At 39.1% G+C, this 22048-nt stretch overlaps 1 protein-coding gene across 7 annotated transcripts in view; it reads left to right on the top strand.

Annotated features, from left to right (window-relative positions):
* ubr5 (ubiquitin protein ligase E3 component n-recognin 5) overlaps positions 1-22048 on the top strand; it is a 169365-nt gene that overhangs the window by 60061 nt on the left and 87256 nt on the right. For 5 of the 7 annotated variants that reach the window (XM_043688521.1, XM_043688517.1, XM_043688516.1 and 2 more), the window contains 8 exons: positions 7656-7773; positions 8090-8274; positions 9914-10023; positions 10389-10501; positions 12233-12376; positions 13797-13955; positions 17119-17230; positions 20331-20485. In XM_043688521.1, the coding sequence (XP_043544456.1) occupies positions 7656-7773; positions 8090-8274; positions 9914-10023; positions 10389-10501; positions 12233-12376; positions 13797-13955; positions 17119-17230; positions 20331-20485 (1096 nt within the window). The remainder of the gene's footprint in view (positions 1-7655; positions 7774-8089; positions 8275-9913; positions 10024-10388; positions 10502-12232; positions 12377-13796; positions 13956-17118; positions 17231-20330; positions 20486-22048) is intronic. The other 2 variants (XM_043688519.1, XM_043688518.1) reach the window with 1 other exon arrangement.

Below are 22048 nucleotides of genomic sequence, written 5' to 3'. Positions count from 1 at the left end.
GAATGCGTTGACCCAAATTAGCAACACAATGAAATGCTGTTGATAACAGTTGCATCCTTGGTGTTGGGACCAATTTAAGGGCCATTGCTGAGAGAACATTGAGAATGTACACTGTTAAATGTTCAATAATTGACAATTGTTTGATTTGATTTCCTGTTGATTCATAAGAAATTGAAGGAGTAAGATGCCTTTTTCACTCACCCAAGCCTCCATCACCATTCAGTGAGATTATGGCTGATCTGCCAGTGGCTATAGCTGCATTTTCCTGCATGTCTTCCATCCTTTACCGTGTCAATTTATTCACATTATAAAATACACATAACACAATTCTAATGTGAAGAAACTGACTGTCATGGCTGCATTACTTGAACTTTACTCCCCTCTTCTCTCAAATTGGATGCAAGTGTTTTACCCTTTTGGGAAAAAAATGTATAATTTTGATGTTCTCGAGGACTCAACAGTGTGATTGGAAAGCACCCTCTTGCATTGTCTTGCAAACTGTTTAGAGGTAAACCAGCTGATGAGGTTGTACCTGTCAACCCAGATAATAATTCAAACTGGGCGGCACGATGGCACAGTGGTTAGCACTGCTACCACACAGCGCCAGAGACTCTGGTTCAATTCTTGCCTCAGGCACCTGTGTGTGGAGTTTGCACATTCTCCCAATGTCTGCGTGGGTTTCCTCTGGGTGCTCCGGCTTCCTCCCACAATCCAAAAATGTGCAGGTTAGGTGAATTTCCCATGCTAAATTGCCCGTAGTGTTAGGTGAAGGGGTAAATGTGGGGGAATGGGTCTGCGTAGGTTGCGCTTCGGTGGGTCGGTGTAGACTTGTTGGGCCGAAGGGCCTGTTTCCACACTGTAAGTAATCTAATCTAATCAATTTAATCAAATGCAATAGCAGGCAAATGTATACAATTTCTTTGTTTGAGTACAGCATAGAATAGTACAATATAGAAAAGAATACTTTGAGCAGTAAAAAGTGCACTGAATAACTCAAGTTAGTTAAGATTCACCGTCTTCCTCCGCTTCAGAACCAAAGAACGCGTCCCAGTCTGCTTCATGAATTGTGCAGTCATCTGAATCATCGGCAATCGTGTTGTCAGGAACAGTATCATTCAACAAGTATTGTTATCCCATCAAATACAATGACAATCCCAGACTTCTTGCTTTATGAACATAGAAGCATTGAATATAAGAGCAGAAGTAGACCATCTGGCCCTTAAAGCCTGCTCCACAATCCAAAATGATCATGCTGATCAATCCACTTTACCCTACTCTCACTTTCTCCCCTTATCCTTGGATTTCGTCTGTCTGAAAAGCTGTATCTACACCTATCTTGAAAGTTTTCAACGTGTTGCCCTTAGCAGTGTCCTGTGCCAGGGAATTCCACTGGCTTGTCAGTCACTAGGTGAATAAATTCCTCCACTTCAGTCCAGAAAGGTGTATCCCTTGTCCTTAGACTGTGACCCCTGATCTGGACTCCCTGATCATCAAAAACACCCTACCACTCTGAAAAAGACCCATTTGTCTGAATACCCTGGGTCTGTTTTTGTTGGAGCGTCAGAGACTGAGGTGTGATTTTATAGAGGTGTATAAAATCATGAGGGGCATGTTTAGAGTAAACAGGCAAGATATTTTCCCCAGAATGGGGCAGTAGAGAACGAGAGGGCATCGATTTAGGTTGAGGAGGGAAAGATTTAAAAGGGACCCATGGGCAACTTTTTCACGCAGTGTGTGGTGCGTGTATGGAATGAACTGCCAGAAGAAATGGTGAAGGGTGGAACAACTGCAACATTTAAAAGGCATCTGGATGGTTACATGGGTAGGAATGGTTGTGCGGGATATGGGCCAAGTGCTGGCAAATGAGACTAGATTAATTTAGGAGATCTGATTGGCATGGGCGAGTTGGACCAATGTGTCTGTTTTCCATGCTGTATATCTCAGTTCTCTGTCCATGTCAGTACACAACGTCTAATCCCATGCACTTTAATTTTGCAAGCTAACCTGTTATGTGGGATCTTGTTGAAAGCTGCCTAAAGCCCCAGTAAATAGCATGCATGCTCTGCTTATCAGTTTTCATGAAGTCTGTGGCCTGTATTCATTTTTACTAAGCTTTTTCTCTTGGTATACCTATAGAAGCTTTTTCCATTTTGTCTATATGTTCCTGACAAGTTTATGCTCATACTTAGTCTCTTTTTCTTCCTTTGCCAGAATCCAAACCGTTCCCATCCCTCAAGCCTGTTGTTTTTTTTCTTTCTTGTCCAATTTGTATTCCTCCTCTTAGGAAATCCTGTAGATTAAATCCAAAGTTAGTGTCCTAGGTCTAACCATCTTCAACTGCTTCATCAATGACCTTCCCTACTTCATAAGGTCACAAGTGGGGAGGTTTGCTGATTGGTGCACATTTGTGATTTGTCAGATACTGAAGCAGTCCATGTTTAAGTGCAACAAGACATGGCCATTTGGGCTGAAAAGTGGCATAACATTCACACCAAACAGCTACCAGGTAGTGACCATGTCCAATAAGCGACAATCTAATCACCACCCCATGTTGTTATTGTTATTGATCTTGCTAAACTCCCCCACTCTGCCATCCTGGGGGTTACCATTGACCAGAAACTCGTCCGGAACCAACATAAAAGTGCAGTGGCTACAAGAGCAGTTCAAAGACTAGGAATACTGCAGTAAGTAACTCACTGTCTGACTCCCAAAGCCTGGACGGCATCTACAAGCCACAAGTTAGGGGTATGATGGAACACTCCTGACTTGCCTGGGTGAGTGCAGTTCCAACAACATTTAAGAAGGTTGAAACCAGGCATGACTAAAGCAGCCTGCTTGATTAGCACGACAGACACCCCCTCCACCATTGATGCTCAGCAATAGGAATTGTACTATCTACAAATGCACTGCAGAAATTCACCAAAGATCCTTGGGCAGCCCCTTCCAAACCCACAACCAGTTTCACTGCAGTCTGCAAGTTCCCTTCCAAGCCATTCACCTGATCTGGTCACTGCCTGATTTTGGAATATATAGCCATTCCTTCGGTGTTGCTGAATCAAAATCATAGAATTCCCTTGCCAATGGCATTGTGGGTAACTACACCTTTTTGGATTTGTTGCTGCTTTGGGATAGCTTTTCTCTTGATTATCACCACTGGCTTCAGCTTTAAGATGTTGCATGTTGAGTGTACTGTTTTAATGGCCAATGACTTCAAAAATACTGCTTTCTCTTTAGCTTTGCTCCCAATTTGATAACCTGTTGGAAATCATGTGAATCTCTTTCCAGTTCTGAATGCAAGGTTCTCTGTATCCATTCTTCTGTTGATATTTCATTACAAACTTTTGAAATGCAATGGGCCTGTATCGTGCTCTGATGAGAGGAACTGAGAGATCTTTAGTCTTCTATCATGATTGAAATTGGTTCTCTCCAAAATTGCAACACACCATCCAGGACCGGCTTTAAACTTGCAATTTAAATTGTCTTGTTTTGAGGAAGAAATTCAGATATGTTTGAGAGAACATCCGTTCTTGCAGTTTCTATTCTTGTGTTTTTCAATTGTGGCTATGTGCTAAATGTTCCTATCTTCGCACATTTATTGTTAGGTGTCTGGCTAAGCTGTAAAGCAAATTTCCTCCAATCTTTAACATTCTTCTTCAATACTTGTGTTCTTCAGTGTTACACAATTATTGTCTCCATTGCAAACTCAATGACTTTAAAGTTTGATTTGGCGGCATATCTGCTGTTCCATCTTAATATCATATTGTCATATTAGAGAATGGATTGGTGGAAACCTAGTGCACACAATGAGGTGGTAATCTTCATAGCATGTGGTGACGTGCAGATATGAAAAACGGAGCAGCCATCTTCACTGGTGTGCTATTCTTATGCTTAATGGCAGCAAATGAGTAGTGCATAAAAAGTTTGCTTTTTTATGACAGAATTATGGGATTGACTTTTACAGTTGAGTAATTATTGTTTGAGCAAATTCAGTATGTTTTGTAGCATGGGAACTAACTTGCCTATCCTTTGCCATGGCAGCAGTCTATAATCTTTAAACTAGATCAAAATGAAGTGGTTGGGAGAGACTTGTGGAGCTTTGTGGCCTGGTTCTGTGCTGTAAATTCTGTGTGAACTGATTCCTGATGAGTCACCTTCCAAAGCTCAAGGCTGTTGTCCTGTGAGCTAAACCTCTGCAGGTTCGATCTAATGTTTACCTGCTTCAGAACCCTCCTTTCTTTACATGGCAAAATATAAACTTGAACAAAGCTCTGTGCTCATATGTGCTGCCAAGTAGCAAGCCGTATGGAGTCTTGACCTTTGCACCAAGGAGATCAAATCTAAAAGTGTGGCCTTATTTAAGGAGGGATGCATGTACTTTGGAGATAGTTCTGACAATGTTAAATTCCTTGATAATTGAACCTGTACTCATTTGATTTGGAAGAATATGAGGTGATATTATTGAAGCATACAAGATTCTAAGGGGTTTGACAGGGTAAATACTGAGATGATGTTTCCCTTTTGGGTGTATCTAGAGCTAAGGGGTGACAATTTAAATTAGGATCTCCCATTTAAGGTTGAAGTTAGCAATTTATTTTCTCAAAGGGTGATTACCATATAAGTACTGTACTCCACCCCAGAGGACAGTGAGGATTGGATCGCTGAACTTATTCCAGACTGAATTGGGCAAATGTGTAATCTTTATGGGATTTCAGGGTTTTTACAAGTCAGCCAGGAAAGTATAGTCTAAACTCCAATGAGGTAACGCAATTTATTGAATAGTGGAGCAGACTTGAAGTGCCAAATAGCCTACTGTTGATCAACGTACTGTTGATCTACTTTTTGTTTTTTGCAACATCTAACATTTCCTACTCTTTTTTTTCAGGATACATTTAATTTATTTTGAAGTTGATGTCAAAACGGCTGGTGTATAATTCTAGTTAGTCATAGAGTTACATTTGACTTTCTTGTATTTCGATCTTGATTGCTACAGGATGAAAAGCTTTGACTTGATGTTTCTATTTCACAATTTTTAAGGCCTATACTTCCCAGGGAATTAGTTTAAATTTTATGGATTTAAACCACATGCTGTTCGTTCTTAACTTATAACTAATAATTCACTGAGAGTATTTCTTGGGATATGACTGATAACATTTCTTATCTCTATCAGATTGCCAGCTGGATGCCTTCTGATTCTTTAGAGTTCTTGCCCTCTACTTCCCGTAGAAGGGTAAAATTCAATCCTTTGATTTATTGTTGTAAATAAAGTCTTTTAGGATATTTGCTCTTCCATGCTTAGAGTCTTTGAGGTATACAGCACAGAAACAGACCCTTCATTCCAACTTGTCCATGCCGACCAGATATCCTAACCCAATCTCGTCCCGTTTGCCAGCACGTGGCCCATATTCCTCTAAACTCTTCCCATTCATGTACCCATCTAGATGCCTTTTTAAATGATATAATTGTACCAGCCTCCAGCACTTCCTCTGGCAGCTCATTCCATACATGCACCACCCTCGTGGTTTTGTAAATCTCTATAAGGCCTCCACAGCTCCAGGGAAAACAGCCCCAGCCTATTTAGCCTCTCCCTATAGCTCAAATCCTCCAACCCTGGCAACATCCGTGCAAATCTTTTCTGAACCCTTTCAGGTTTCACAATGTCCTTCCAATAGGAAGACCAGAATTGAACACGGTATTCCAAAAGTGGCCTACCAATGTCCTGTACAGCCAAAACATAACCACCTAACATTTATATTCAATGTACAGACCAATAAAGGAAAGCATACCAAACACCGCCTTCATCATCCTAAATACCTGCGACTCCACTTTCAAGAAACAATGAACCTGCACTCCACGGTTTCTCTGCTCAGCATCACTCCCTAGGACCTTACCATTGAGTGTATAGGTCCTACCCTGATTAGCCTTTCCAAAATGCAGCACCTCACATTTATCTAAATTAAACTCCCTCCACCACTCCTCAGCTGTTTGGCCCTCTGGTCAAGATCCTGTTGTACTCTGAGGTAACCTCCTTCACTGTCCACCAAACCTTCTATTTTGATATCATATACAAACTTAGTAACTATACCTCCTATCCAAATCATTTTATATAAATGACAAAAAGCAGTGGACCCAGCACTGAACCTTGTGGCACACCACTGGTCACATGCCTCTGGTTTGAAAGGCAACCCTCCACCATCACCCTCTGTTTTCCACTTCAGGCTAATTCTGTATCCAAATGGATAGTTCTCCCTGTATTCCGTCTACCATGAGGAACTTACTTAAGTCCATATAGATCATATCCACTGCCCTGCCCCCATCAATCCTCTTCGTTAATTCTTCAAGAACCTCAATCAAGTAAAAAATCACATTGCAGCAGGTCATAGTCCACAGGGTTTATTTGGAAGCACTAGCACTGAGTGCTGCTCCTTCAGGTGGTTGTGGACTATAAGATCATCAGATGCAGAATTTATAGCAGAAGATTACAGTGTTATACAATGATATATTGAACAAACCTGGAATGTTAAGTCTTTCATCTTTTAGAAACCTGGGTTGCAGGTTTTGGTTCATTAATATGTAAATTCCAGAATTACGTTTAAGTCACATTCTTGAGATAACTTAAGGTTTTATAACAAAAAGTGACATCTCAGCTCAGACAATGCATTCAGTCAAGAGTTTGTCTGTATCCCAATCTTGAGCCAGACTGGTTCTATTTCCAAAGGGGAATTTTAAAAATATTACGTGTAATGACTGCCTGCAGTTTGTCCACTTTTTGAGCAAAATAGAATGTTTCTGCAAATACAAATTCACCCCATAGGGGGGTGTATAGGTGTGATGGAGTATAAACCTGAGTGTGTGTGTGTGTGTGTGTGTGTGAGAGAAAATAGTGTAATGGGGTCACCTGTATTGTAACATGAACCCAAGATCCCGTGTATCTCTTGCATCCAACAGTAAGAGCACATCATACTAAAGGCCACTCTTGCTTCTTAACTACCTACAGACCCAGAAAATAAGACTGTCTTACTGCTCTAAAAAATACTGTACCAGGCTAAGTTAGTACCTACGTTTTATATTTTTAAAACTTAATCAAGAGCCATCTCAATAAAACACAATCAAAAAAGAATGCACTCTACTCACTGTTATATCAAGATTATGCTTAAAAACTATGCACTTAACCTCACAGCACAGGAGAAGTTTCCTCCGCAAGTTCCTTCCAGGTCAGCTGTGAATTTTGCTGTTTGTTAATTTTTCTTAGATGTACTCTGATGTCCAGAAGTACTTGAATTTAAACAGCAAAGGCAGTAACTATGCAGATTCGCTGCTGTCAGACCATGTGGTCTCTGTCTGTGTCTCTTTCTTATATTTTAAAGTGCAGTTGTTTTGATCTTTTTACCCCAAAGTTCCAAAACAATGCAACAGCTTAAAAAACAGTAATTACTGCTCCTGGAATTGGAGGCAATCATCTCCAACACTTAAAATACTTCAAAAAAGGAGCAGATCTTATAACCACGGTTTTTTCTTGTCTTTCATCTTGGATTACCCAGAATGTTGTTTAAAGTGCATGCTTCAACTCCAATTTATTGAAACAGTTTAGATGTAATAAGGAACTTCATTTTACCTAACCTTGCTGAATCAGGTGATCTTTTTTTCCCCCACTTTAGGGGAGTAGTGCCTTTCAGCCAACGGAAAAAAATGCTCGAGAAAGCAAGAGCCAAAAACAAAAAACCAAAGTCCAATACAGGCATGACATCGATGCCCAATATTACTGTTGGAACGCAAGTAAGGAGAATCATCTTTTGTTTTCCAAATAAATTCTTTAGCCTTAATCTAAATCTTAATTTACATTGCTGTAATATGAGACTTTGATACTGTTTATTGTTTAATTTTGTAAATGCACAGACTAAAGGTGCTTGTGCTGCAGAAAGAAGGGAAGGAATATTTAACTCAAACTTCAATTGTGCTTTTTATGCAGATGATTCAACTGTGTACCTTAAAATTGAAGCAATATTTTCAATTTTAAATGCAAACCGAAGTTAAATTAGATTAACTAATTACTTCCAAATTACCAACTTGAAATATGTTTTTATTTTATTAGGTGTGTTTGAGAAATAATCCACTTTACCATGCTGGAGCAGTAGCCTTTTCCATTAGTGCTGGCATTCCAAAAGTTGGTGTGCTGATGGAGTCAGTTTGGAATATGAATGATAGCTGTCGATTCCAGCTGAGATCACCAGAAAGTTTGAAAAACTTGGAAAAATTGTCCAAAAGCACGGAAAATAAGTAAGTCACTAATGTAATGCTATATCTTGTTTATACTTGAAATGTCTCAATCTGGTAGTTCTCTTGACTCTCCTCCTGTTTGTCAATCCTTGTGGAGATTGAAGTACAATATGTGCGTAACTGTTAATTGAATGAAAATTAGTTTTGTTTGTTCTTCAAAACCCTGAAGAATTATGTGTCATTCATTGTCACTGCCCACTCTCATTAATCTAAAGCATAAGTAAATGTGACTTGATAAAGTGCTTTGTAAACCCTACTCTGATTCTGTCAGTGGTGAAGTTTGTTGTTTCTCTGCTACAGTGTTTTGATTTTTTTAAAAAGACATAATTATTAATACTACATTTTTAATTCTTTAGCTTTGTTCAGCAAGTAGCATTCTTACTTTCAAGTTAAAAAGTTTTGCATACATTCCATGCACTGGTATTTGAATGTATAATCAGTGCAGCACTTCACTGCTGTGTAAAGGACGTACTTTTTTTTAATTAGAAGTGACATACTTCAGGTGAAACATTGATCTGGAATGCAAGGTGAATATTTGCTTGATGGGCAAAGTTGCATCAGTTTAAATTGTACTTAGTATCAACTATTAGATTTCATTAGATCTGAAAAATGATCTCTAGAAGTCAAATTTTGCTCTGTGGAGAGTGAACAGAACCAGTCATTCATTGTCCTTGCCCATTAACTAATTGTGGACTTTTGGAGTAAAGTTTGAACTTCGATAAGAGACTGAGTATTATGAAGTCGAGGCACCAGGAGAAGCAGGTCTACAGCTCCATAAATGGTCAGATTGAAGAAGCATTTGATGTACAGAGTCAAATCCAAGTCTGTTTGAATTATATGCCGTATATTCTACAGTACTAGATTTAATGTCAGGGTACAGAAAGTGAAAAGGAAGGGGAAAATTGTATTGAGAAATATAATTGTTTTCAACAATAAACTAAAGAAGTTAGACTCCACACTGTAAAAGTTATATTTCAAGATTAGAGAGTTTTGTTTTAAGTAGTCATTAAGAAGTGCAAAGGATTTTTTTCCTAGTGGTTTTAGCGCATACATTTCTGGTAAGTACATCAAGCTGTCTTTGTTCAAGGTGCTTGAATCAGATGCATTTTTGAGCTTCTGGAGCAGCATGCTTTATACAACAGCATCCAGATTTTCTTTCTTAACTACATGCCCAATCAGTGGAATTTGCTGCCTGATTTCCTGGTAACTAAAAGTGAATGCCATTGGCCTAATTTCTACTTTTGCAAGAATTGGTGCATTACTTCTCCGCTTGAGCATGTTTATTGAAGTAAATGGTTGTTATTCAGTGATTTTTAAAATTGTCCGAATATCTTAAGTTTGTTTTTGAGTAAATCAATTTGCTCAGCTTCATTCTCGGTGACAACTTGTAATATCAAGTGTACATCATTGTCTGAAGAAAAGTGACAACTTTATGAATAACCACTCCAGTGGTGATTGATTTAAGCTGTGTTTTTTTAATAAAGGGTTTGTTTTATTTTGAAAGCTTCAAGCTTGATTTTCATTTGCCTGTATCTGAATAAACTACTCAAAATTAGTTACACATGGTCTAACTTCATGGTGAAATAACCTGCATTTATATTTTGAAATATGTAGTTAATGTCATATTTTTCTGGTACAGGACTGAGAGTAAACAAGAATCTGTGAAGACTGAGATGGGCCCACCACCATCTCCAGCATCCACGTGCAGTGATGCATCTTCTATTGCCAGTAGTGCATCACTACCCTATAGTAAGTATTTCCCAGAAAAGGTTCTGTAAATTCCATACTTTCAAATGATCAGTAATGTTATGAATACACTCCGCAAAAGGATTGTAGCAGTGGATTTGATAGTAATTTTTGAAAAGGTATTTAAGTATTCACAGAGAGCAATCCCACGAGGCTACACGTGGGTAAAGACCAGGGCTACTTGGCTGGTCCCAAGAGCTGGTATGGGCAGGATGGGATAGTTGACTTCAGCTTTAAGATAAAATAATTTTGCATGTTATTTCTCTTTATGATGTTTCTTTATTCAGCATTAATGAGTTATGTTTGATCAGTTTTATTACCTGGTTTAATTCTTCAGATATGATTGGTTAATTATTCTCTCAATACAGAGCGCAGGCGTTCCACTCCAGCACCGAAAGAGGAAGAGAAAGTAAATGAAGAGCAGTGGCCACTTAGAGAAGTGGTATTTGTTGAAGATGTTAAAAATGTGCCAGTGGGGAAGGTATGGAACTTGACAAATATTTCTTGTTGCAGCAGTGCTGAAGACTAAGTTACTTAAGTTCTATAAAATTAAGTGCAAGAGATGTAAATGGGATAACTTCAATTGTATAATTATTTATATAAAAACATACTTTGAGACTCGAGCACCAAGTTAAATTGTTTGCCAAAGTGGTGTATGTAAATTATACAAGTTGATTTAAATCTATTCAATAAATATTTTGCCTTCCGATTGTTATGGTGAAAGCCAATTAATATCAGTTTCTCCTATCCATTGCCTGTACACAGAATTACATTGCTTTTAACACGTAAATCTATATTTGCAGTCACTTTTAATTCTTGAAGTAACAGTGGAACACAGCTTGCCAGACATAAAAAGCTAGATTCGTTACATTGATCTGTGTTTCCTTTCATAGTTTAAAATTTGGTTTAGGAAATCATTTGGCAAGTAATTTGAAGCCAAGCAAGAAACATAAAGCTAAGAATCTAGCAGCTGAGTTTCAGACCAATGAACAAGTTCAGTATGTTTTGGTTGAGTTGACATCCTACTGTTACAGAATCATAACTTAAAGGTTATTGCAGTTACAATAAAATCATCATTGGTAAGATAGTGTTTAACTTGAAATTCCAATGTAATATTTATGAATAATCTTTAAAATAGTCTCATGGGCCAGATCTTCCTATATTCACACAGTGCATTTGTTGTATTGTTTCTCTGCACTCAACAAGCGCGCACAATGAAACTTAGTGGAAATTCAAGCCGATGATGGTTCTTTGAGGGCCTTGTAAAAGGCTGCGGTGCGCTCCTTAACCAGTAGGGTTTATGGATTGTGAAAGAAATGGCAATGACTGAACAAGTGGTGAATTAGTGTCAAATCAGGTGCAGGAATAGGTGGAAGGGACGACAGGAAAAGTAACAAAATGTAGGCACTTCTAATCAACCTGCCTAAGATGTTCTTGCATGCTTTTGGAGCACATGGGACTTGAATGTGACACTGCCACTGTAACACAAGAGCCTTGTAACAAAAATATGACACTAGACTAAATGTCAAATTGGGTCACAGAGATTGATCACCATTGCATTAAAAATTGTTGATGTGTAGTTATGCTCAGGCATCAGGTTTAATAGATAATCAATGTATAAACCAACAAGTTTTTAAAAATATGCTAAAGCTGAGGTGCCATTTGTGTGAAGTAAAACGTTTGGCAGCATAAGTCATCAACTTGTTTGAAATTTGCAGTTTGCACATACAGATCAGCTAGTAGTTAAAAGGTATGTCAATGGGCGGCATAGTGACTCTGTGATTAGCAATGTTGCCACACAGCACCAGGAACCTGGTTTGATTCCTGCCTCATGTGACTGCCTGTGTGGAGTTTGCACATTCTCCCCATATCTGTATGGATTTCCTCTGGGTGCTCCGGTTTCCCCCCTCAATCCAAAAAGGTGTGCAGGTCAGGTGAACTGGCCATGCTAAATTGTGCATAGTGTTAGATGCATTAGTCAGGGGTAAATATCGGGTCAGGGAATGGGTCTAGGTGAGTTATTGTTTGGACAGTTGATGTGGACTTGTTGGGCCAAATGGCCTGTTTCCATACTGTAGAGAATCTAATCCATAAAATGGCATTATATGATCTTAACATACCATTATTTTTCCAGCAAGATCTGGCCCTTCATTATGCTCATCATAATTCCAGCGGTGTTTGTCAACAAAATGCACTTTAATTTCTCCAAAAGGTATTGAAAGTGGATGGTGCTTACGTTGCTGTGAAATTTCCTGGGACTTCCAGCAGTGTCAGTAATCAAAACTGTACTAGTACAGATGCTGATCCAACTTCTCTCCTGCAAGATTGTAGGCTACTTCGAATCGATGAACTTCAAGTAAGCATTCTTAAAAACAATTTTTAAATATTCCTAACTCATTTATATGCGGGATTACTAGCAAAGTGGGTACTGAGTTGTAGATTTATAGCTTGGATTCTCAGTCTTCCTTTACAATGTTGTCTAAACAAGTTCAGATGTTAAGAACTGTGGCTTCAGGTTTTTTTTAAAAGCAAGATGTGATTTTCTCTATTTTGATTTGGATAAACTAAATAAATATTATCACTTGAGCCAAGCAAAAGGAGTCCGAGATCAAGACTTTGCTTAAATGTCTGTTCTTTATACTGGTCTAAATGATGCGACCAGTAGCAGAAATCACAGCGGAGCCAAATATGTAAACTTGCCCATTTGGATCAAATTTGGGCACTTTGCCTCTTATCTTCAACACCTCTTCACACTCCCCAGTCCTACTGTCAGAAAGTTCATGTGCTAATACAGTTGTAGCACTCCATATCTGTCATTGCTTGATGGAACCAACTCACCATCCTCATCTATGTGGCTCAATGCCAAACAATTTGTGTGAGAATCTACCAGTTGACGGTCAGAGCATCAGCTGTATGCATTCCTAATATGGACCTTCACTTCAGTTACCCCCCCCCCCTCCAAAAAGACAAAAATTGTATTCAAGACTGAAATAGATTGTGTAATGACTTTCATGTATTCTCTTTAAAGTCAGTCTAACATTTGTGATCTTTCTCATCTCAAACCTGTTTTTCTACTTTATAATTTGCCAATGAGATTAGTTCTTATTGCTTTAGATGTTAGACCTATTCCATAAAATAACCGCTCTTAATTTGTTGTTTTAGCAATGAGAGGTTTAATTTTGAAGGAGACCAACACAAAGCAGAACTTGGTAATTTGTTTTGCAAACACTGTTCGATCATATCTTTCCTCTCCAATGAAAAACAAGTTTCTCAAATACCAAATAAATTAATGTAAACACAGCTTCAAGTTTTAAACAGTCAATGAAAACTTCGAAGTGTTTGATACTGTTGATTGGATCAAAATTTAAATTGAATTTTTGTTGCACAGAAATTTGAACCAACCAGTTAGCCTGAGCAGAGTTTTTCTCGGTACAGAGGATCCAATCAGGCTTTTTTAAAACAAAGCATAATGTCATGGAAGATGAATTGGTGTCTGTTATGTGGGCTCTTGACCCATTGTGGCACACACTTTGGTTGTTATTGAACCTTTATGGCGTTTTCTTGCTATCAAACTGGGTCAGCACTAGGCTCAAGTTCTGCTTCTATTTAGTCGGCATGTAGGGCTGTTGTGTGCTGACCTATGTCTGACCAGTAATTTGAAAAAAGCATTCAACAATTTTAAGTCATCTCTGCACCGGTTTTATTTTTTTTTCTGCTAGCAATTAGGAAATCTTGAGTCTTTGTGACAATTAGAGTATTTTTTGTTTTACTCCCAGCACTATTATTGGTACCAATGGGTTCTCCAGTGGGAATCCTCCCTATCTAACGTGTTTGGAAAACGAGGACCAACGGAAGGATGCCAACCAGGTCAGACTGCACGTGAGGTATTCTGTGCCCACCCAGCAGTACCCTCACACCCGAATCTGCAGACAGAGGTGATTAGACCTTGCTTTGGCAGATAATTAGTGCATGTGGTGGCTCCTATTTCCATAAGAAATTGGGATACCCAACCCAATGGTACTATTGACATGTTAATGTTTTGACTGCCTGTAATATAAATAGATATTTAGAAGCAGCCCAATCACATTGTCATAGGTTTAATGGTACTTGAAAGGAGGCATTCAAAGCATATTTTCAGGCATTAAATACACCTCATGGAAAAGGTAGTAGGAAATTTGTTTGCCAGATGTAAAACTCTATCTGCTGGGTTACCTTCAGTGACTGTGCAACCAAGTGTTGCAGTTTCTTCTGGGCATGCTGTACCCTTTAGGATCAGATTGCAGAATGACAGAGGATAATGCCTCTTGCTGGCACCTTCTGCAACGCAATCTTTCCTTTGGTGGCCATGAAATGTGTTCAGACACTAGACTGATATGCCATTTTCTTGCAGACTTGTTCCCATCTCTTATTCACCCTAGGCAAAGTCTGCAAATGCATTGAGCTACCTTTTTCAGCACTTTTTAGGCGCTTTAAGTTTTCCTGTGTTTGACATCTGCATAGTTTTAAAATCTCATTTGTACGCTATTATCTGCCCCCGCCACTGCGTTTCCTGAAGGTGTCCATGTTGGCACCTGGAGCCGTCAGTAATTATAAATTGGCTGATGGCATACAGTTTGAGTTGTGTAAACACATTTGCGTTGCTTGTGCAATTTTCACCAGTCTCAGAAGTTTAGCACTCATTTACACTAGTATATCAAAATAGGTCCCTGTCTATGTCAAATATGCCAGTACAGAAACAGGCCATTCGATCATCAACTCTGGGCTACTTTTTTGGTCCATGCTGGGCAACTCTTCTAAAGTTTACTGCCTTACCCTCAAACATCCATCTAATTTCCTTTTGAAAAGAATAAGTGGTCAATGTCAGAGAAATGCAAATTCTAATCACCCTCTCTGAATACTTCTCCTAATTGTCCCTAGGATTTATTTTTTGGTTTTTAACATCAGTGCTACCCTGTTACTTTCACATTTATCAGACGAACAATTTTTTTTTATTATCCCTTTGTCATGTTACCCTTTGGATCTTCAGTGGAAAGCATCCTAATATAAGTTGTTCCATTACAGTGATCTCTGATCCCAAGAAATGTATTAGTGAACTTACAATGCAATTTTTCCGTTGTTTTTATGACATTTTTACAATGTGTTGCAATTTCTACATCATTCTACAGCTATGGCCTTACTAAGGTTTTGTTTTTATGTTCTGGATGTAAAGCCAAGAATTGCATTAGCCTTTATATGATACTGTTCATTGTCATTGTTGGTGATCTGTGTATTTGAGATCAAAGTTGCTCCTTTTAATCGGCTTAAAATATTATTGTTCAGTGTGCATTTTTGTTTTCTATCTGTCTTCCTCAACAATGCATTGTTTCAATATTTTCCTGAATGGAACTGTACTTGCCATCTAACCACTTGTCAACTCAGGCTCATCTACTATCTTTCACTATCCCTACCACAACTTATACTTCATACCACGAGCAAAATCCATATTCTCTTTTATGAAGTTTAGGTCATTTTATGATATTAATAAATGTACTTCTATATTGTCACACAAAGATGCCCAAAGAATCATGAACTAGATCTTTCCAGTTCAAGAAACCTCTTTTGCACTGCTCTTCGCTTCCCATCTTCTGGCTATATTTGTTTATCTAGCCATTATCTTGTGATTCAATTTCTGTATATTATCAAATGCTTTTTGAATGATCTGCATTTCGAAGCATTTCTGCTGTTTTTCTTACAAAAATTTCACAGGTGGTCAAGCATGATCTGTATTTTAAAGTCCATTTTGAACAATCCTAATAATCAGTTGTAATGCCAGGTGCTTCAATAGCTGTTCCATGTTGTGCATGTCAGCAGTTTCTCAACCACTGAAATGTGTAATTTTCTGTTAATCTAGCCTCACACCACTCTTTTTTAAAAATAAAAGTTATATTGCCACTGTTCAGTACTCTGACCAAGGTTTCCTTTTCCATAGACTTGTGAAGAACAGATTATGCATCTGCTACTCCTTTCTAATTTCTCTGAGGTCTTGAAGTGTGAATATCTGGATCCCAGTGATTTGACTATCTTGTCTCTTTGAAAAGCAGTCTCTGCTAACAATTCTTCATGCACCTCTTTGCAGCTTTCCAATTATTCTCGTCTACATATGTTTTGAAAACTGAGCTAATCTTTCATTTTTGTCCTCTGAAAGGCAATCTCCTGACAACCTGTGCTGCTGCTTAATGAGCTTGAATAAAGCCTTCCTGCAGTATTCTTTGTGTATTTAATAACTTGCTGTCATTCAACGTTTTGAATCTTCTATTTATAAAACTTACCTCTACCATAAAAGTTAAATATGCATCACATGGCATTCATTCGGCACGTTGTTATTCCTTTCACACTTCAGTTTTTTTGTTGCATTGTGACTCTTAAGTTTGCACTGTAATTACACAATCTGGCCTCTGGATTTATACCAAATATTATATTAGCCATCTTACATTATCTTTGGGTAAGTTTTAATGTCATTTCAAACTAGCTGATTTTCTGTAGCATTGCAGACGAGGGGTAGAACCAAATCCAGTCCTCAGGTGAAATGGATCTATGGATGTAAAGCTTTCTTCTTCCCACTCGACTGTATCGTTATCCTTGTTACTACTCCTTAAATCTCTTGTCTGCTTAATCTGGCAAATATTATAATCTTCTGCACTTTAAGTACCTGTCAAACTGTTCATCCTCTTGGCTCCCCATATGTTTTATTTACTTACCTCCATCTTTTACCCTGTCACTTCTTTCCTCTTTCCTTGAATCTCACTGCTACTATATCTTTGGCTCACCTCTTCTTCCACCGCAGTACTCACTCGTTTCATGCTGGTATTGCTTGTATTTTCTCCGGGCATCTTCAGGGTAACCAACACTGTCTACTTATTCTTTCTTCTGTTATATTGATAGACATATCTTGCAGAATTGTGCGGTATTTTGTGGAGTGGAAAAAATAAGGTTGTAAAGTGTGCACGTGAAATTATTATTTTATGTTGTCATAGTGAAGTTATTGGAATCAAACTGTAGTGGTGCTTCTCTCAATATATTGATTCAATCATTTCTTCTTCCTTCTTACTGTTAACTCAGGTGGTGAAAACAGGCGGGACACCAAAAATTCCAGACTGTTTCCAGCGCACCCCTAAAAAGCTTACTATTCCAGACAAAGCAGAAATCCTTGCAGTGAATGTGGATTCCAAGGGTAAGTACATCTTTGTTCTCTGTAAATCTATTGATTATGTCTATGGTTTTTCTGCAGTAGTGAAAAGCTTTCACTGTTGTTTATAAGTATGTGAGGCACAAGTTCAAGTATGTTATTACTATGTTGCAATCTACAAATCCAATAACTTCAACTCATAATCATTTGCTAATGCTATTTGTGCGATTTCAATAGTTCTATTCTTAATATTATTCTCGTGATAGTGGGACAAATTCTGTATTAAGCATGCAAGATCTAAAAGAATGTGGTTAATATAATTGTTCTAGAAGGATTAGACACTTTGCAATTAATGACAATTAAACATTTCACAATTCATTAAAAATGTGCTTTGAATTGCATAATGTTTAACCTATCATAAAGTGGTTACAATGTAGAATGAGGCCATCATGTCTGTGTCAGCTCTCTGCAAAACAAACTCGGTCTTTCTTCCCCCTCTGTTTGTCCATCCCTTTCCTGTACCTTATTTTGCAGCAAATTTCTTTTCAGATGATTATCTAAGTTTATTTTAAAAGGTTTGACTGAGTGTGCCTCCACCACGTTCTCGTGCAGTGCCTTCCAGATCCTAACCACACATTTTAATAAAATACTTTTTATGTTGCCTTTGATTTGTGTGCGGTTCACAAAGATCGATGATCTCTGGTTGTTGATCTTTCTGTCAGTGTAACATCCCTCATTATCTCTTTGGCCTATGTGATTTTGGAATCTTCTATCAAATCTCCTCTTCCACAAGATTGGCTTAGCGAGAAAACATATGTAATAGTACTGAGCTGGAGAGACTAGGTAGATCAACATTTAAGCCCCGATCAGCAGTGATCTTTCAGTAAAGTTTAGGATACTAAGATAAGAAAGGTGGTAAGGACAAGCCAGGGAACTATAGACCAGTGAGCCTGATGTCGGTGGTGGGCAAGCTATTGGAGGGAATCCTGAGGGACAGGATGTACATGTACATGGAAAGGCAAGGACTGATTAGGGATAGTTAACATGACTGTACGTGGAAAATCATGTCTCACAAACTTGATTCAGTTTTTTGAAGAGGTAACAAAGAAGATTGAGGGCAGAGTGGTAGATGTGATCTATATGAACTTCAATAAAGCTTTCGACAAGGTTCCCCATGGGAGACTGGTTAGCAAAGTTAAATCTCATGGAATACAGGGAGAACTAGCCACTTGGATATGGAACTGGCTCAAAGGTAGAAGACAGAGGGTGGTGGAGGGTTGTTTTTCAGACGGGAGGCCTGTGACCAATGGAGTCCCACAACGATCAGTGCTGGGTCCACTACTTTTCATCATTTATATAAATGACTTGGACGTGAGCATAAGAGGTACAGTTAGTAAGTTTTCAGATGACACCAAAATTGGAGGTGTAGTGGACAGTGAAGAAAGTTGCCTCAGATTACAACGGGATCTTGATCAGATGGGCCAAAGGGTTGAGGAGTGGCAGATGGAGTTTAGATAAATGCGAGGTGCTGCATTTTGAAAAGGCATATCTTAGCAGGACTTATACGCTTAATGGTAAGGCCCTAGGTAGTGTTGCTGAACAAAGAAATCTTGGAGTGCCGGTTCATAGCTCCTTGAAAGTAGAGTTGCAGGTGGATATGATAGTGAAGAAGATGTTTGGTATGCTTTCCTGTATTGATCAGAGTATTAAGTACAGGAGTTGGGAGGTCATGTTGCGGCTGTGCAGGACCTTGGTTAGGCCACTTTTGGAGTATTGCGTGCAATTCTGGTCTCCTTCCTATTGTTGTGAAACTTGAAAGGGTTCAGAAAAGATTTACAAGGATGTTGCCAGGTTTGGAGGATTTGAGCTATATTGAGAGGCTGAATAGGCTGGGGCTGTTTTCCCTTGCGTGTTGGAGGCTGAGGGGTGAGCTCAGAGGTTTATAAAATCATGAGGGGCATAGATAGGGTACATAGACAAGGTCTTTCCTTGGGTTGGGGGAGTCCAGAACTAGAGGGCATAGGTTTAGAGTGAGAGGGGAAAGATATAAAAGAGCCCTAAGGGCCAGCTGTTCCACGCAGAGGGTGGTGCGTGGGTGGAATGGGCTAACAGAGGAAGTAGTGGTGCTCGTACAATTGCAACATTTAAAAGGCATCTGGATGGGAATATGAACAGGAAGGGTTTGGAGGGATATGGGCCGGATGCTGACAGGTGGGACTAGATTGGAGTGGGATATCTAGTTGGCAAGAATGAGTTGGACCGAAGGGTCTGTTTCCGTGCTGTACATCTCTATGACTCTATGAAATACTCTTGCTTCGTCATCCCTATGAGCAAACCTTCATGAATGAGAACTGATATTTTCTTGACCTGTTTTATCTTCTAAATTTGAAGAAGCTAACAACATGCAGTGTGTACATTGAAATATGACATTTGACTACTTGAAAGACATGACAAAAGCTCTGGTATCATAGGCTTGTGGAGAATTTTGATAATTCTACCAGAAATGGCATTATACCTAAACTTATTCCTGCATTTTTCCAGAATGGTTTGTATGTTTCCCAGCAGACAAAGTCTTTTCCCTGGGGTCGGGGAGTCCAGAACTAGAGGGCATAGGTTTAGGGTGAGAGGAGAAAGATGTAAAAGAGACCTAAGGGGCAACATTTTCACACAGAGGGTGGTACGTGTATGGATTGAGCTGCCAGAGGAAGTGGTGGCGGCTGGTACAATTGCAACATTTAAGAAGCATTTGGATGGGTATATGAACAGGAAGGGTTTGGAGGGATATGGGCCGGGTGTTGGCAGGTGGGACTAGATTGGGTTGGGATATCTGGTTGGCATGGACAGGTTGGACCCGAAGGGTCTGTTTCCATGCTGTACGTCTCTATGACTCTTCTCTCCAAAAAAAGTGGTTTCTCCCACAGGTTTGAAATGCCTTCCAATGCCTGGCTGGAACAGCCATATACATTATGTGCAAGCTTCTAGAATGACTTGGCCAATTGTTTGAAAATTTGTTTCTTGGTGAATAATTGAAGTTTGTCATTAAAATACAAGAAAAACATAAGCTCCAACCTGTAATTTGAATCTATTATTTTGTTTAATAGATGATTACCTAATGTAGTAATGTTTATTATAACTATACTAACAGGTGTTCATACTGTACTGAAGACAGGTAGCTGGGTCCGTTACTGTATCTTTGACCTAGCTACAGGAAAGGCCGAACAGGAACATAACTTCCCTACAAACAGTGTTTCTTTTCTTGGCCAGAATGAGCGGAGTGTGGCAATTTATACAGCTGGGCAGGTATGTATTATTGTAAATTTCTTTTTTTTTACATCCTAATCTAATCGCATGATCATGGTGGTAGTTGTTCCTGGACGAACAAGCCATCTGTGAGGTCGAGCACGGCAGCCTGGTTAAGTTATGAACTATGGGGTCTCTGGCAATTTGCAAATTGAATCCAAAGTTGGTTTTGTGGCAAGAAGTAAAGTGTGACAGTCAAAGGGTATTTTTGTGTCTGGAGGTCTATGTCCAATCCCAGACCACAGAATTTAGTGTTGGGTCACTTGCTGTTTGTAATGTACATTAATGATCTAGACAGAAATGTAGGAGGTATGATCTGCAAGTTCACAGATGACATGAGAATTGGTGGTGTGGTAAATAGTGAGGGGAAAGCCTTAGAACATTATAGGTGAGCTAGCCAGATGGGTTGAGCAGTGGCAAATGGAATTTAAACCTGAAAAGTGAGAGGTGATGCATTTTGGGAGGACTAACAAGACAAGGCAGTATATGTTGAATCGTAGGACCCTAGGTGGTACGGAAGGTCAAAGGAACCTTGATGTGCATGTCCTTGGATCCTTGACTGCAGCAGAAGAAGGAATTGTGGTAGTTTAGAAGGCATGTGATACTTGGCTTTATTAGTTGCTATTAAATACAAGAGTAAGGAAGTTATGATGAGCTGTTTGGTCACAGCTGGAGTATTATGTGCTGTTCTGGTCACCACAGTATAGGAAGGATGTAATTACATTAGAGAAGGTGCAGAAGAGATTCACCAGGATGTTGATTGGGCTAGAGGGATTCAACTATGAAGACACTCGAGAGATTAGGGTTATTTTGCTTTGAGCAGAGCAGAGCAGAGCAGGCCAAGGCTAAACCTAGATGAGGTGTACAAAGTTCAGAGGGGTGTATTATTAAAGGACAAACCAAACAGAGAACAGCCAGAGAATTCCTAGATGCATGGCACTCATCCAATCAATAAGCACATCGACCTGGACCCAATATACCGGCCACTGCAGCTGGAACTGACAACCGGAGGCGGCAGAGTCAAACAACTATAAATGCCGGAGAAAACATCACAGAAGCGCTTCACAGGAGGTTCCCAAGTACTGAGGATGTCACCTCGACAGGGGACGAAACATCTGCAACACAAATTTCCAGCTCGGCGAACAGAACCACAACAACGAGCAGCTACAAATCTTCTCTCAAACTTTGAACACTTATGGGTGTAGATAGGCTTTTTCACTTAGAGTCAACAAGCAGGGACATGCCTATTGACTCTATTAAGTGAAAAAGTCTGTCTTTTAACGGTATAAAGCAGGGATTTAGAGGGCATTTGAAGGAAAACCTTTTCACATGGAAGTTGAGATTTGGAACCCGTTGCCTAAGCAGATGGTGGAAGCAAGAACTCTCGACATTAAAAACTATCGAGATGAGTATATGAAATGCCATTATATAAAAGGTTATGCGCCATGTACTCTAAAAAGGGATTAGAATATACAGATGTTTGATGAATGGCACAGACACAATGTGCTGAAGGGCCCTTTTATATGCTGTAAAAATTCTGACAGATACAGGAAGGAAATTCTA

The sequence above is a fragment of the Chiloscyllium plagiosum genome, chromosome 4, assembly GCF_004010195.1.
Source record: "Chiloscyllium plagiosum isolate BGI_BamShark_2017 chromosome 4, ASM401019v2, whole genome shotgun sequence".
Taxonomy (NCBI): Eukaryota; Metazoa; Chordata; class Chondrichthyes; order Orectolobiformes; family Hemiscylliidae; genus Chiloscyllium; species Chiloscyllium plagiosum.
The sequence above is the reverse complement of the archived record's forward strand: the minus strand, read 5'-3'. Positions and strand labels throughout refer to the sequence as shown.